The sequence below is a fragment of the Castor canadensis genome, chromosome 13 (genome assembly GCF_047511655.1).
Source record: "Castor canadensis chromosome 13, mCasCan1.hap1v2, whole genome shotgun sequence".
In the NCBI taxonomy this organism is placed as follows: domain Eukaryota; kingdom Metazoa; phylum Chordata; class Mammalia; order Rodentia; family Castoridae; genus Castor; species Castor canadensis.
The window spans coordinates 35,223,250-35,240,871 of record NC_133398.1 but is presented as its reverse complement, the minus strand read 5'-3'; the positions used below and the strand labels follow the sequence as shown (position 1 = coordinate 35,240,871).

Genomic DNA, 17,622 nt, shown 5'->3' with positions numbered 1-17,622 from the left:
ATTTTCACATTTTGAAATAATTCTGCTTTTGACTTCTTTTGGTCATTTAAATATATAAAACTTGCAGCTGGAGGCATGACTTGAGTGGTGGAGTAACTGCCTGGCCACAGCAAGGCCCTGAGTTCAAACTCCAATGCCAAAAAAAATAGAAAACTCAGTTTTAGCTCATGAGCCTTGAGCTGCATTGGGCATTTGCCCAGCCCCTGGTCTAACAGCAGAAAGGCTTAGAACTTGAAAACATTACTCCATCACTTCATCAAGCTGTGCCCCTCAGGCATGATATGCATATAGTAATTAGCGATTGGATGACATACAAACACCAGGTGTTTTTAACATTTGTTCATTTCCAGCTAACTCTCTGCTGTGGTGGTTGTCCAAAGTGTACCGTACCTCTGGGCCATCTTTTCTAAATAATGGAAATCTGAGGGTTTCTCAGGATATTATAGGAGAAAGGGAGATAACACCCCTATTTTGTCCAAATATTCCTAGTGAGGTTTTCAGTGTATATTCCTGACAATATCAGTACCTTTTTGTAGCTTCTCTTCACCTTGGATCCAGTCTATTTTGTAAACTATTGCTCTGGGTTTGGCAGAGAACCAAATGATCAGCACACTTGTCAGGGCAGAGGTGTCATGATTTCCTAGGCCGGTTGGAGTCTAGATGCCTCACAAGTGAAGTTAATACAGTTACATCTTCCTGGTTGTTTCTGAAGCATGCTTATATTATTTGCAGGTGAATGCAATGCATTAAAATAGAAGTAATTGAAAAGAATGAAATGTATACTTTTGTATGAATGTTTTAGAAAACTATGGTGCTCTCAAATACAAAATGTATGCATATGTTTTCAGGTTGTTTATAGCCATTGAAATATCTGTCATGTGCTTTCTTTAAAAATTTCAGGTGGAAAAACCCTGTAGTGGTGGTCAAGATTTACTTATTTATCCAGCTAAGAGAAAGCAGCTTTTGAGAAGTGAACCGGACCCTGAAAAAGTGCTCCCATCCACGCTACCTGCTTCTAAGCAGATACCACCATCAAAAGGGAGTCCAGCAGTTATGCCAGGAGACATCAAAGAGAAAGTGGCAGAGCTGCTGGTGAAATACTCCAGTGGCCTTTGGGCTAGTGCACTCCCGAAAGCATTTGAGGACAGATACAAAGTAAAATTCCCTGAGGATGCCTTAAAAAATCTCGCTGCACTTTCTGATGTGTGCACCATAGACTACATTTCTGGAAATCCCCTGAAGGCCATTCTCTATGCTAAACTTCCATCACCTGCTGACAAGATCCTAAAGGATGAGGGGCAGGCACAAGGCGATTATGATATCAAGTCTATGATTGAGCAAGAATATTTGCAGATAGAAAAAAACATTGCTGAAAGTGCCGATATCCTTGAGGAGGACATAACCATTCCTCCTTTAATCATTCCTACCGAGGCATCCCCATCTGTATTGGTGGTTGAACTGAGCAACACAAATGAAGTGGTTATCAGGCAAGTTACAGTTTCTAAATCTTCAGGATGCTGGTATACAGTTGTTTTTGTGATGCTGGGGATTAAAGAAAGAATACTATTCTTCTAAAAAATTACAGTGAGACACAATAATATTTGGGGGGGGGCTGGTGGAGTGGCTCAAGTAGTAGAGTGCTTGCCTAGCAAGCATGAAGTCCTGAGTTCAAACCCCAGTATCACCCAAAAACAAAAATAAAACAAAATTTGGTAAATGTTCAAAATATACAACTATTCTTATGAGAAAAGATTACTATGCAGTATTAAACATTGGAATGATAATATGAACTTGAAAAACTCTGTATCAAAAACATCGTGGTAACTATGTAAGTCAAAAGTAATACCTAGTCCACAGAAAAAGCAAGTCCCCCACAGACCAGGTGATAACCATATAATCTAGGACTGAATAGCAACTGGTGTTCCTCATGTAGCCCCTGGACCCAGAGGTGCTCTGGTAACCTGAGCCTTTTGATATCATTTCCTGGGAGGAGGAACTGTCACCTAAGTAGCTAATGATAACTGGAATTGCAAAACACAGTCCAGCTCTAGACTTGGACTTTTGGAAAAACTACAAAATACATAGGAAGTATAGAAAGACTATAATAACTTGCTGGTCCCTGCTTGGGAAAAAGAATGGGAACCTGTGTAGCTGAGTGAAGCACCAGCCCAGAGTGTGGCTATGGCTGCACAGAGGAGGAAAAGACTGAAGCAGAACAGAATCCAGGCTATTTCAACTAAAGTGGTCCTATGTGGGCTACCAGAGACCCATAGCTGAGCCAAAGAAAGAACACAGAAAATAATCAGAATCCTTCCAAGAAAGAAGAGCTCATAAAACTCGCACATTTGAATAGTCTGAATCTGAGTGGATAAGAGAGTGAACCTACTTGCAATCCTTAAACCAGAAGGAGCATTAGAGAGGTGGTGTTTTATACAGGGCTATTAAATGTGTAACCTTGCTAGGATGTGGTGTGACCTAATGATGTAAATAGGTTGTTGAAGGTTAGGGATCCATTATGGTTCACTAATATATTGAAGAAAAGGAAAGATGGCAAGGGGTACATTACTGACTGTTACCTTTTGGCATCTTAAAGAAAACCTAAATCTACTTCCATGATAGGCTTCTTTGGTATTTGTTATCAGCAATCATTGGTGCTATTGTCGGAGACCAAGCACTGAGCACTGGGCTGGATCAGTCATGTCATTTTTGATGTCCTTACTAAGGAAGGGCTCAGTTCTAGGACTTTAGTAGGAAGGTTCTAAACTATTCCAGAATGAATAGAGTCACAATCTTCAGATTATTTAAATACCTTTCTCTAGTCTGCATTCTGTGTTTAGCAGAGTGACTGGCAACCACCAGGCATGGTAGGTAATGTTCTATCCCCTCTCTCCAGTGGTGTAGCTGTCCTTCTCTATAGAGGCTGCTGCAGGTATCAGGATCACCTGCAGCTCCCATGTGCCGCTCCCTCCCTCCCACCTTCCCACAGGAGCCTGTGCCAGCAGATCACCTCTACAACCCAGACTCTGCCTGTTGGCCTCCCAGGACTGAAGCAGCTAGGGGAGGCCCCTGAGGCACCAGGGTCCTGAAAGCGGGCCACTTGGGTGCAGTGTAGATCCCTCAGCAGACTATAGAGTCCAGAAAGTAGCTGCATTCCTGCACTGCCTTAATATTCGCAAAGCTCAATGAGTGATAAACGATAAAAGAGCGAATAATGTCCTTATACTCTTTCATTTTTAAATAGCCATTGCCCAAAAGCATTCTTGCCATCCTGCAGGACTTTTTAATAGCCTTTTTTTGGCAGCACCTGAAGTTGAACTCAGGACCTCACGCTTGCAAGGCAGGTGCTCTTATTGCTTAAGCCACTCTGCCAGCCCATTAGCTTTGCTCCTCCTTTCTGGTCCTGCTGCTAGTTACCAAGAATATGTGAAACACTTCTAACGGGATAGTTTTTTACATCTTCCTCAGCTCACCTGGGGTCCTGGGTAAAAACTGAACCAAGTCTGGTGCTTTCATAGCACAGCCTTCCAGCTGAAAGGCTTTATCCTGTGGCTGTGACAGCATCTGCTTTCATGACCCAAACATGGTTTTCCAGACTTTATGTCCTGGAAGGACACCCTTTTTTAGGGCAAGAAAACAGCCTGCTTATGGCAGAAAAAAAAAAAAAGGATTTTTGTTTGTTTGTTTTCTTTTTGGTGGTACTGAGTTTTGAACTCAGGGCCTTACACTTGCTAGGCATGTTCTCTACCGCTTGGGCCATACCCCTAGCACTTTTTTATTTTGCTTTAGTTGCTTTTTAGATACAGTCTTGCATTTTTACCTGAGGCCAACTTTGATCATGATCCTCCTACCTGTCACCTCCTTCAGAGCATGTCACCAATCCCAGGCTGTTTGTTGAGATGGAGAACTTGGTAACTTTTTGCTCAGGCTGTCTTCTAACCATGGTCCTACCAAGCTGCATCTCCCGAGTAGCTAGGATTATAGATGTGTACCACCATGCCTGGCTAAATGATTATATTTTGATAACATGAACGGAATCAGCAAGACTGCAGTTGTCAGCAGTAGAAAAGGATGAGGCTGGTCTGAGAATAATACTTTTCAGAAAGCATATGAGTTTTAGAGGCATTCAGCTAGAACATGTCACCTTTTTTGAGAGTATCAGAATTCAATATTTTGATGTAATTTGTTCAGTAAGTTTGGGTGGGGGATGTCACATTGCTGTGTTTAGTGTGTTCAAGTCAAGCACCCCCCAACTCCCACTGCTGGGGATCAAACCCAGGGCCAGGCACAAACTAGATAAGTATGCGAGCCCTGAGCTGTGTCCCCAACCCTAGGCTCTATTTTTTTCTCTAGTAAAGTTTCACTGATTTTCAGAACTGGAGGTTTGTTCAGATTCTGTCAGCTAGATTATCTTCTTAATAGTCCACACAAATCTCCAGCAGCCTTAGTTAAGATCTGAAAGTGACAGTTGCTGATCTGGCCTCCCTGAGTTTTCTCTGTGCCATTTTCTCTTCTTTCGTCCCTGAACCTGGTACTCCTTGAGGCCTCCTCACTCACTGCCTACTGCTGTGTTGCCCAGCATTTGCCCTATTGCCCAGTGGATTGCACCCCAGTCTTGTTTTGCAAGATCTGCACAATTCCGTCTTCCTTTGTCAAAAGAGAAATGTTTCCTGAGCACGGTCCTTCTCCCTGTTGGTGTGAGCAAGTCTGAGGTTAGAACAAGACATGGCTGCAGAGGGAATGAGCTCTAATGAATTCCTGCAGTTTTCCTCCCCCTGGGCTGCTTCATCTGTGTTTTCTTTTCACTAATCCAGGTATGTGGGCAAAGACTACTCAGCTGCTCAGGAATTAATGGAAGACGAGATGAAGGAGTATTACAGTAAGAACCCCAAGGTCGCACCAGTCCAGGCTGTGCATGTCGGGCAGCTGCTGGCAGTCAATGCTGAGGAGGATGCCTGGTTACGTGCACAGCTCATCTCAGCAGAAGAGAACAAGCTAAAGGCAAGCATTGTTTGCTTTGTCTAGCTTTACAAAGACATATACTGTCCTAGTTTTCAGTTGTAGTAATTTTCACCAAAAGTTGACCGTATCTATAAAAGATTATCCCTGACAGCTTTTGAGTCAGTGGTAGTCATCAGTATCTCAGACCTTGGTGACAAAGCAAAGCTGCTCATGGGAGTATGCACAACCCACACTCTCCCCTACTGACCAGCCTGGTGGGCAGTGAGAGAAGCAGCCCAATTAGAGAGCCGCCATTCTTCCTCTTCTTACTTCACCATGGCTGGAGTCATTCTCCAGGAGTTGCTTCCAGAGTCATCCTCTCTATCCTCTTGGAAAGGTCTAAGGGCTCATCACCACCCTCCTCTGTCTGCAGGCTCTAGGACATCTAGGCTTGGCCACATCCTGCTAGTCAACCTCTGCCCCTTTGCTGCTTCTTACCCTCCTTGCAGAGCCTGAGAAGAGGACTCTCACCCATAGGCCCAGGTTTCCCTTTGAGCTGTGGTGCCTCTGGCCTCGCAGCTTCCAGACAGTAAGGCAGAGTTGCTGCATGGCAACTGCTGGGTGCTCATCTGTTTATGTCTGCTCTTCAGACTGGGTCACTTCTTCCTTTCTTGGTGGAAGCAATGTGCTTATTTGGAAATTATCTTACAAACAAGTCTGCTTCCTGAATCTTCCAGATAGAGGGGTTGCTACTTTATGGAGAATTTGAGGGAGCTGAGAGTCTTTTCTTTCTTGATTCCTCAGATGTCTCTCTTAAGGGGAAATGCACTTAAGGACCTCTGTGCATTGCCACCCTGCTTAATAGGAGGGTGCCCCTCAGCTCCGAGTTTCACGGTCCTTCTGATTGTACAGAGCACTCTCAGGCTGTGGGGGGAAATATATCCAGAGAACATCGTGTTCTCTATATGAAAGCAGAGAAGTACACCTCTGTTTCTGCAGCCTGTATTCCACAATGCAAAACTGAATCCATATGCCACTGTCAGTCCCTGGCCATGGCCCCTGAGTGTCACTGAGGGTACATAACCACCACGAATCAGGCTTAAGTCACCAGCTCCCCACTAAAGCCCCCGCCCACACTGGCAGCACCGTCAGGACAGCCAAGAAGGAGACCCACTGTTTTCCTACCCATTTTGTTCAGGAGATAGACAAGAGAGGCTCTGGTCTTGTCCAGAAGGAAGGTCACATACCCACTAAGCCACTTTCCCATCCACAGAGAAAAATTCTTTAACCTACAGGGTCTCAACTTTTAAGAAACTTAACTGACTTTAAAAGTCTAAAAGTTGGAGCACAGTTTGGCAGTTAACACTTACTATATGACCCCTCAGTATTTACAGAAGAGAAATGAAAATGTAGGTGCATAAAAAGGCTTGAATATACATGTTTGTAGAAGCTTTGTTACTAATAATCCTAATCTGAAAATAGCACAGATGGCCATAAACAAGGGAATATATAAACAAGTTATAGTTAATTTATATAATAGAACTATTCACTAACCAAAAAGAATGAACTTCTTATGTAGTCAGTTGCATGGATAAATCTCATTGTTTGTGCTGAACAAAAGATGGCAGTCACAAAAGAGTAATTCTGTGTGATTCTACTTTTAAGTGATGTCTGGGAACAGGTAAAGTCCATCTTCAATGATAAAGTCAGAGAAGTGCTTGCCAACTACAAGGATTGAAAAAGTGTTTCCTGCAAAGGACTGGAGGGAACTTCTGGGATGCTAGAAATAGTCTGTGTCTTGGTTATGGTATGCATAGAGGCATATGCATTGATCAAAACACATCAAACTACGTACTTCAGGTAGCTTTTATCCAATATAAACTATACTTTGATAAAATTTGAAAAAACTTTGGAAGAACCTAAGGACCAACTTGGTCACTAGACCAGTGGAGAGCACGAATTTGTTTGCAGCACCGGCACTGGTCCTGACTCTGCTGGTGTTTTTGTGCCCTGAGTCAAGTCCTTCATTGCTCTAGGCCTCTCTAGTTGCTAAGGTGTGATTATCCCCAAATGTTCCTAGATAGACTGCTACTTTTGATCATTTCTCTGTCTTGCCTGTAGGAGTTTTAACAGAAGCTAACTATTTTAATACAGGAATTTCTTATGAAGAGAAGAATTATAAACCCTAGTAACACATTAACAGTGCAATGGTGTTTACAACAAATAGTATGTACGGGTATTCCAGAAGGACATGTCCCAGAATGCAGTCTGTGTTGCTGCTGAGAGTTATGAGTTGATCATTAGAATTTTATAAAGGTAGTTCGGTATCTTGTACAGTTGTGGTTGTAGTCTTCCTGTCTTATTCTTATTACCCACTCCCTGTGAAGCTGACAGACACTTCTCCCCTTATTTGGAGAAACCTAAATACTTAGCACCAGCCCTGTTAGCAGCAGGTACCTGTCCCCTCTTTGCTGTCCATCTGTGAAATGCTTGGTGGGTAGGAGAAGCAGGGGCACATAGGCACCCTGTGAGGCTGGTGCCAGTGGGCCTGACCAGAACCATGGGCCAGGGGTTTCTGCTAGTGTTAGAAAGATGACTCTGCAAACTTTGGCCACTTGATGGTGCCAGAGAACCAGGAATGATTGGGAACAGTTGCCTGCTGGTACCAGTCCTAGGGCACTAGAGGAATTGCGTAGCTCTCACAGAGCAGAGGACACTGGGTAGTGTGGGTGCATATAAATATATGGTATGCTGATAAAAATAAGAAGGGAAAGAAACAACCTATGAACATTATGAACCTTTTGAAGCCTTTGGAGCCGTCTTCCTTTTCTCACTGAGCTAAGAATACAGCCTGAATTTCTAGAAGTCAAAATTTCACACACTGTGTCCTATTATCAGACCATCTTACCTCCATTTCGTGTGTTGGAAGAGCAGGATCCAGGTTGCAAGTGCTGATTCCCATTAAAGGACACGAAAGCTGTCTGACTCCTGAGGCCTATGAGAAGAGGATCAGGGACTAATTTAACCCCGGGAAAGATGGCCTTGTGCACTGAGGTAGCAAGCCACCTGGTACAGGGACCTTGCCAGCAATCTGGACCCAAGCAGCATAGAGTCAAATGTGGACTCAAGAGGTAGTCTTCCTGGTAGGCGATAGGCTAGCCCACAGGCCCCCTTACCTCATGGTTAGGGAAAGATTAGCGGTTTCTCTGCCTTTCCTCATTTTCCTAAGACTGCTGGGGAGGAGTTTTGTGTATATTACTATAATCTAAGTACCAAGAAGGTACCCTGTACACTTGATTTTCCTGAAGAAGGCAAAAGAAACCTGCCTTTGCAGGCGGAGAGGAAGGGCGGCAGTGTTGGTAGAACCAATTGAAAGACTGGCTGAGAGAACTGGCCTCAGCGAGGCTGTGGAGTCTACCTTGTTCTTACCTTGTTCTTCCCACTGTCCAAAGGGCAAGGTAGCAGATTGGGACCTAGCACCAGGAGCTCTGTTTTCCTGGGTTCCAGGCCCTATTTCCCTTCTGGGGTACATCAGAGAATACCTCAGATAGCTCTTTATAGAATAAAATGGAGCCAGTAAATGTGCAAATGGTTTTTTGCAGTGTGGATAAAGAGTTTTGAGCCTAAATATTGTTTTGTTTTGTTTTGTTTTTGTCATTAGGTGTGCTATGTTGACTATGGTTTCAGTGAAAATGTAGAGAAGAGTAAAGCATACAAACTGAACCCCAAGTTCTGTTCCCTTTCATTTCAAGCTACCAAGTGTAAACTAGCAGGTAAGGGTATCTTTAAAAGATTCTTTCCGTGTTCTTCAGTTTGTTTGGTTTTGTTTTTTGAGGTAGGGTCTCCCTCCATAGCCCAGGCTGGTTTTGAATTCAGATCCTCCTATCTTAGCCTCCCTAGTGTTGGGATGTACCACCATGCCCAGCTCTTTCCCTCCATTTGGTAGATTATCACTAATGTACTTTGCAGTGGTTAAACTCTGGTCTCAAGGTGTTGTAATGTGTTATTTCTTGAAAGGTTTAAATGATTTCATGTTTAATGTGCTGTATAAAATGTGATCATTATGAAAATAGTTTCTATTTTATGTTATATATAAAACATTTTGTTATTGCATGGACTACATTTTGTTACATTTTATTATAAAAAAGTTCTGGCCATTTGAAAGGATATTTTTTTTTGTCTTAACTGCCCAGTAATAACCCATAGACACCCCGTATCACAGGATTTGATCAGTCTGAATCGTGTTACCCTCAGCCCTTTCACACAGCAGTGGAGATGCACATGGGTAGCAAACCTCGTATGTCCAGCTGAGCATGGCCATAGGTCATGTGCAGGTTCTCACATAGTCAGCGAATCAGTCAGTCTTTCTTCCTTCCTTCCTTCTCATGGGGGCATAGAGGAATATGTGTGTGTGAGTGATGTTGTGGGGAGAAAGCTGAGGAGTGGAGGACACAGTGGTCAGCTCTGTGGAAATGGGCACCGTCCAGGATGCTTGTGCTGAATTCTACAAGTGATCACAATTCTCACATGACCATGAGCTCTCTGAAGAAACTGCCCCGCCCAGAGATGATGAGTCTTACATCACGGGAGCTGGATCTGACTCTGTGAGATAAACCTGAAGTATTTTTTTTTTGTAAGGGGTGGGCAGTACTGGGGTTTGAACTTGGGACTTTGCACTTGCTAGGTGAGCACTTTACCACTTGAGCCATGCCTCCAGCCCTTTTTTGGACTTAGTTATTTTTCAGATACATTCTCAGTTATGCTTGGACTCTGATCCTTCTACCTGTGCTTTGTTTGTTTCTGAGTCACTATTCCAACCTTTAGCCTCCCAGTCTCAGCTTCCCAAGTAGCTGGGATTACATACAGATGTGAGCCACCATGCCAGGCCCCCTGAAGTAATCTCAAGAGTCTGTTAGAAACCTGTGGAAGTTGGTTTTAAAAGGAACATATCAAGAGCACAGAACAGGATTTAAGATACTGAAGTAAAAGGTTTGAGAAAAGCCATGAAGCTGTGTGTTGAAAACAAGGGCAGCCAAGAGAAGTCTGAATTTTAAAGGGCAAAATGTAGAAATAAGCATTATAGTGCCATTTGGAGAATGCCAAACTAGTTTTAATTAGTGTAATAAATTAACTTAGAGTTATCATATATGGGATATATGGAATTACTGTTTGCAAAGAACTGAAAGAGTAATTGGACTACAACAAAATTTACTCAATACCCGTGCTAGGTTAAATGCTAATCTTTCTTTGATAATCAGAAAGTTCTCTGGTGTCCACAGGGTCTTAATGGTGGAAAGGGAGGGAGGGAGGCAAGACGGTGTCTCTGTTTCCAATAAATACATGTTCGTTTTATAAGAAAAGCAGTTAGTTGTATATACTTAATTTGAAAGTGAAAGAATCAAGAGTAGAATTTCAGGAAGGCCATTTCAAATGCCTGACTAGGAGACGTGATTGATAGCTCCTTAGTATCAATCTTTCTTAGTCTGTATTTTAAATACGTGTTTGTATATGAAGTGAAGGCTGCGGTAGAAATCCTGATTGACCATCAGTTGCCTCTTAAAACCTACAAATGACTAAGGCAAAGAAGACTGTGGTCAAAACAAATAGGGAAGCTATCCATCTTATGACATTGTTAATAAATAGAAATGAAAATATTCACTGTTTTTCAGGGTTGGATGTTCTGAATGATGACCCTGACCTTGTGAAGGTGGTTGAGTCTTTAACTTGTGGGAAGATCTTTGCAGTGGAGATACTTGACAAATCGGACATTCCCCTCGTTGTTCTCTATGATACCTCAGGAGAAGATGATATCAATATCAATGCCACCTGCTTGAAAGCCATATGTGACAAGTCGCTAGAGGTTCACCTCCAGGTACCGCTGTGTCACTATTATCATCTGTCACACATACTGTGTGAAAGAAGGTCATCAGGAAAGAATGTTGCAGACTAATAATTGGACTAATAGTTGATACAGGCATCATATAAATACTTATTTTTAAAAAGGAGGGTGGCATTGGAAGGGGAAAATGACATAATGTGAATAGTAATTATTTCTTAGGAATTGGATTTTTAATTTTTTTTCTATAGTAAGTACATATTAACATTTGTATTAAGTTGCTCTGCAAAGATAAAAAAGTAAATATACAATGAAGGGAAAATTCAATATGCAAGAATATTTACTATTAGCCTTAACGTTTTTAAATTAGTGAGACATAAACACCCCAAGGGAAGGAAACTTAAATAAATTGTAGATCAAAGGAGGAAAAATGGTTTTGTAAATAGAACTGTGAATTGTCTTTATATTATGAATTGACTAAAAATAGCTAAGATTAAATCTTTGGTTATAGCATTTAAAAATTGCTAAAATTTATGTAGCCTGTGGAGAGCAGGCTGTAATGGAATTGATTTTGTGTGGTTTTTATTTTTATGTTTATAATTACAAAAGCATGGCTTATGGAATAATTCTTACCATAAGTAAATGAGGAGAAAACAAGCCAAAGTTAAGGTCATTTTTAGCTTTTCAAACCATGAATTGTGGCCAAGTGCCTCTTTTGTGCCTAACACAAATGATATTAATTATTCCTTTTGGAAGAAAGGGATTGTTAGCTGTAGTTTTTTTATATTTAAGTAATGAATTTCTTTCTAAGTTAACTGTCCTCTGACTTTGACGATTTTAAAATACAAAGACTTTTAATGGGATATTCAGGTACATAACTTACAGAAGTGAGAGCAACAGTCTCTTCTCAAGTGTTCTTGGTGTGTCCTTTGCTTGTTCCAGGTTGATGCCATGTACACAAATGTCAAGGTGACTAACATTTGCTCCGATGGAACGCTCTATTGCCAGGTGCCCTGCAAGGGTCTGAATAAGCTCAGTGACCTTCTGCATAAGATAGAGGACTATTTCCATTGCAAGGTATGGCAGAACACCATCTCCTCTGAAGTTAGTCCTAAAATTGCAGTCACTGGTGTAAATAGTTGTTTATTTTTTAAGGGGGGGATAGTACTGGGGTTTGAACTCAGGGCCGTGAATACGTGTTGAATAGTTTAGAATAGACTAGAATGGTAGTTAGAAGCCTGGGGACTTGAACGCTTTGAGGGGAGGGAACAACACTCCAATTTCCACATTGTAAAATGAAAATGGTAATAATGTGTTCCATGCAATTGTCACAAGAATAGCTGCAGTACTGCTTAGCATAGTACCTGGCATGTAGTAAGTGCTCAGCAGTGGGCAGATTTGTTATTTGTAGCACGTGGTTGATGAGCCGTCTTAGTGCAGATGCCTGTGTTTGTCAGCTGGAGCCATTTGGTCTCCTGCACAGGCAAAAGAGGAACCTGAAACTTAGGAGAATGAGATTTCTCTCTCTCTCTCTTTATCTTTCCCTCTCTATCTCTCCCTCTCCCTCTTTACTTTTATTTTTTTTCAGACAGGGTCTTGCTATGCAGCCCAGGCTGGCCTCAAACTTAAGATCCTCCTGCCTCAAACTCCTGAGTGCTGGGATTACAGGTGTGTGCTACCATGCCCAGCTGGAACTCTCCTTACCTCTGCCCTCATCTTTCCCTTCAGGTATCCTTCCTCAAGCTCTCTGCTGAGGAGAGATGTACCAGTAAATTTGGCTCTAAAGTTCAAATTGCATTAGCAAGCTTCTTAATCTTTAATTCTAGTACTTTTCCCTCAGTCAGAACCTGTAAAGGTTTTAAGTTTCTAATGTAGTTTCCTTACCTCTGCTAGGACATTATAGTTATAATCCAGAGTATACTATGGTTTCCAGGTAACAAAATCCTTCTGCCACTTTAGCCTTAACCCCCTCGCCCCTAGAAGGGAATTCTTGCCTCTAATCTAAAATACTCATTGTATGTCAGGATATTCTATGCAATATAAATATAAAACTACTAGGGTACTTATTAGCTTTAATAGAACATAGGCTTGAAAGCAGAGACTGTGCCTTGCCAGTTTTCTACATCCCTTACAGCTCCTAAATTAGTGTCATGCATAGAACAGGTATTCCAAAATATTTGCTGAATCAGGTTAAACATGTATTCAGACTGCCATCTGGAATTGTGTCATCAGATCTATAGCTTTACCTCTTCTGTGTTTCAGATGCCATATATATATATGTATACATACATACATACATATACATGTATATTAACCCATGGTGGTGAAAAGCACTCATTACATTACCTAGTGCTTTGCTAGCCCCAGTGGAGACATTGTCTTTGAGGAGAATAGAAACACTTACGTGAACAGAAAGAGACATGGGTAGGTCCCCAACTCTAGGTTGTAGCAGAGGCAAATGAAGAGGCTGTGATTTCTTGACATCGGTACTGGCACTGACAATACATATTTGTGTTGAGAACATTTGTTTTGGAGTTAAAATCTTGTCTTGAGTCTAAATGTTAAAAGATGGAGATGAGAGGCTTTACCATCAGCTGGTTCAGCCGCCTCACTTTCATCCTGCTCCTGGTTTTGTCAGATCAGCATTCCTTTGCATGTGTAACTGATAGAGTCAGAGCCTGTACACATCTCACTGGCCTCTCTGCTAACGTTTGCATTTGAGCAGTGCTGAGTTGTGAGCCATGTGCTCCCAGGGAGAGTAAGTCACTGATGTCAACAAACATAAGAGTGACAAAGCAAATGCTGTAGCACACAGTACGTTTGCTGCATCTACTGCAGCTCACTCCTTGGAAGGAGAGGACTCTTGGGAAGTCTGATCACATACGTGGGGGTAAAAAGCTTACCTTTGTCTCAGTGGTCGTTTTGAGTGATGTGGCCACATGCTCTTCGCTAAGAGTAATAATGGTGTCTCGCACTCTGTCTTGCAGCACATGACTTCTGAGTACTTCATCTCACTGCCCTTTTGTGGGAAAATCTGCCTCTTCCACTGCAAAGGAAAGTGGCTACGAGTAGAGGTAAAATCAGTCACTTGACCTCTAAAATTGTGTAGTATTTCAAATACACAAACAGGTTTTTAAAAAATGGAATAAGCATGTACAGACTCATCACCAGTTCATGAAGGAAAAGAGGAGCGACATGATTGAGCTCCCTGTTTGTGTCCTCTTTTCTCCAGTCCCCCAGGGAGCCGCCTGTTTGCTTCTTTATACTTTGAATGTATTTATATCTGTACACATATTCTTATACTATATATTTTTCACATGTAGATTATAGAACTAGCTATAGAAGTACATATGCATTTAGAATGTATAGTAAAAAATAAGTGAATATGACTGAATAGATGTTTTTAAATTTTATGTAAATAGTAAAATATATTCATTGGTGTGAAACGCTGTTTCACTTGCTGTGCTTGTGAGGTTTGCCTCTGCTGCTCTAGTTCATCCATTTTCACTGCTGTAGGATATGTCAAATTGAATTTGCTGGCATTATCACTCCATGCCCCTAATGACATATGTTTAGATTGTTCATAATGTTTTCTCTTAAACAGCAGACCTTCCAGGGAATGTACATAAGAGTAGTGGTTTCCTGGTACACAGGAGTACGGAGCAGCTTTGCTGGGCAGATTGCTTTCCACACAGAGTCATTCTTTCATTGAGCATGTAGACCTGTGAGATCTCTGGTTTTCTGTGGTGTCTCAAATCCTCCCTCTTTCCTGCCTGGTTGTAAGGCCACCTCTGCTGCCCAGGACAGCTTTGAATTTAGTGTTCACATACTCTACTATTGCCATCCCTGGAAATTGTCTTATTTTCTTGAACGCTTAGTTATGAATTTGGTAAAGGTTATATTTTATCACTTATTTCTGGATTTTAAAGGGCAGGTTTTAGATTTATGTGGTTGCTATTTCTTTGTTTCCTTTAATTCATCTGAACATGGCATTATTCAGATTTTAAATCTCTGTGCTGTTTAGTTTATGATATATAAATATGCAAATAAGCTTTTAAAAAATAATTTCAGACTTTGTAAAGAATTGCAAAAATAGTATAAAGGGATCCCATTCTCCCTGTATTCACCTTCTTTAAATGTTAACCATTGAATAAATTTCAAAACCAAGAGGCTAACATTGGTACTTTTGACATTTCCCAAATTGTTCTACAATGTCCTTTTTCTGTTCCAGGATCCAGTTCTGGACCCCACATTGCCTATAGTTGTCATGTCTTCCTAGTATCCTCCAACCTGCAATTATTTGGTCTTTCTTTGTTGCTTATGATTTTTCAAGAGTTGCATCATTTTGTAAACTATCTCTTGCTGGGTGCATACCTGTAGTCCCAGCACTTAGGAGGCTGAAGAAGGAGGATCAAAAGTTTTGAGGCCAATCTGGACTATATAGCGAGACCCTGTCTCAAAAAAAATTTAGTGTCTTTAATTCAGGTTATGCATTTTTAGCAAAAGTACCTCCTCAGTGTATGCCCAAATATTTTTGATAAATACATAGTATTATTTTTATTACCATCAAATTGTGTGTTGCCTATCTTTGAAGTGGAAGAAAACAAAAAGTTTGAGTGTTCATTTTCTTAGTAATATGTAGAAAGTTAGGGAAGGGAAAATGGTCATGAGAAGCAGATCCTGTGTTTATATGATATATTTGTTCTTCTTTCTTTTTGGTGGTACTGGGTTTTGAATTCAGGGCCTCATGTTTGGTAGGCAGGTACTCTACCACTTGAGTCACACCCCCAGCCCTTTTTTTTTTTTTTTTTTGCTTTAGTTTTATTTCAGATACAGTATTGTGTTTTTGCCTGGGGCCTTCCTGCCTATGTCTCCCATGTAGCTGGGACCACAGGCACATTCCTGGTTTGTTCGTTGAGATGGGGTCTCATTAACTTTTTTCCCTGGCTGGCTTCAAACCACAGTTTTCAATCTTCACCTCCTGAGTAGCTGGGACTACAGGTGAACCTCTATGCCCAGACTCTGATTTATTTGTTCTTCACAGTTATGCAAATAATTGCAAAGTAGTTGCTTGTCTCTGTGTGATTTCCCCATTTTGACCTATAAATTTTGATTTTAGTTTACTTCTCTATTACTTTCTGAGTGTTGCTTTTTTTTCGTCACCACAAATGATAAAAATTACTAGGTTTTATAATGAAGCTAGGAGTGACTCAAGTGGTAGGGCACTTGCCTAGCAAGCATGAGGCCCTTCCTGAGTTGAAACCCTAGTACCACCAAAAGAAGAAAAAGTATGATGAAGGTATGAAATGTTATGACTTCAAAATATGGAGCATTTACCCACTACAAGTAAAAATCTGTCACTGAATTATTTGTTTATTTTCTTTTTCTTTTTTTTTTTGGATCTAGAGTTTGAACTCAGAACTTCACACTTGCTAGGCAGGCATTCTTCTTGAGTCACTCCACCTCCAGTCCTGTTTATTTTCTTATTACTAAGATATAGTAGTTTTTCCCTCACATTTTGATTTTTTTAGAATACAGATTGCATCTTACAATCAGCAATATTTAATAATATATCAAATCATTTTACAATAAATCATGTCCTAAGATTAAAGAAATGGTAAATATCGCTGTCCTTATGAACTTTACTGATTATTAGTTTACTTTTTTTTAATTTTTTTTTTAATTTTTATTGTTTTATTCATATGTGCATACAATGCTTGGGTCATCTCTCCCCCCTGCCCCCACCCCCTCCCTTACCACCCACTCCTCCCCCTCCCTCTCCCCCCACCTAGTTTACTGATTTTTACTGATAAAGTGAATGAGAAACTTGATGTTGAAATGAATTGTACTATACAAATATTTAATAAATAAGCACATTTTAAATTAAGAGAAAAATGTTATTTACTAACACTGATAGTCTTTGTTGCTTTCAATATGTACTTTGGAATTGTGTGAGATGTAGTTGCGTGGAAGTGTTTTAGTCTTCAGATATGCTAATAAATTGGTTTCAGATCACGAACGTTCACAGCAGCCGGGCTCTTGATGTTCAGTTCCTGGACTCTGGCAATGCGACATCGGTGAAAGTGTCTGAGCTCAGAGAAATTCCACCTCGGTTTCTTCAGGAGATGATTGCGATCCCACCTCAGGTACTGCATGTCACAAGTCGGAGATTTGCCTGAAAAGGTCTGGATGTGTTTGTCGTGAGATGTTCTCTCCTGGTTTCCATGTTGCTAATGGTCCAAGTCCTAGTTTGTGAGAAAACTGGAAGTTGTCCAAGTAAGGTTGTTACTGGTCTTCAGAAGTCAAACTGGGATGGCTTACCCAAGAAACCCAGCCATGCCTATAGAGAGTTGTCGGGTAAACATTTGTTTTCAGATACACCTAAGCCATTAGTAGCCTAGACTGCCTCCTAATCCTCCTGCCTCATCCTCCTAGCACAAAGGATTTCACTTTCATAATCGAATGCCAAGAATGCTACATAGCTCCATGTAAACGTTTACTTCCATAGTTCATACTTTAATTAGTTCACCATTCTCTTTGGAAATCTGTTCATACTTAATTGTTTTCACCATACATTTTAGTAAAAAATTAACCTCAGCCTATCCTTCCTCTGGTAGTGAACATTTAGACGATAAGAATTTTTAATTACTTCAAATCTATTAACATTGTTAAGAACTGTTTACTGTCTTTAGGAGACATAGAGGGCTTTGAAAAGAAATTAGTATCTTTTGGGGCCACACGTAGTAGTGTACCTCTGTAATCCCAGATACTCAGTAAGTGAAGACAGGAAGATCTCACCTGGGCAAAATTAGTGAAAAGACCCTGCATGAAAAACAAACAAAAGCAAA

The 17,622-nt window shown here is 40.9% G+C and overlaps 1 protein-coding gene across 3 annotated transcripts in view; it reads left to right on the top strand.

Moving 5' to 3' along the window:
- Tdrd7 (tudor domain containing 7) overlaps nt 1-17,622 on the top strand; it is a 71,718-nt gene that overhangs the window by 37,833 nt on the left and 16,263 nt on the right. For all 3 annotated transcript variants that reach the window (XM_074051409.1, XM_074051408.1, XM_074051407.1), the window contains exons 7-13: nt 901-1,487; nt 4,812-4,998; nt 8,600-8,711; nt 10,608-10,810; nt 11,717-11,851; nt 13,762-13,848; nt 16,786-16,920. In XM_074051409.1, coding sequence (XP_073907510.1) covers nt 901-1,487; nt 4,812-4,998; nt 8,600-8,711; nt 10,608-10,810; nt 11,717-11,851; nt 13,762-13,848; nt 16,786-16,920 — 1,446 coding nt within the window. The remainder of the gene's footprint in view (nt 1-900; nt 1,488-4,811; nt 4,999-8,599; nt 8,712-10,607; nt 10,811-11,716; nt 11,852-13,761; nt 13,849-16,785; nt 16,921-17,622) is intronic.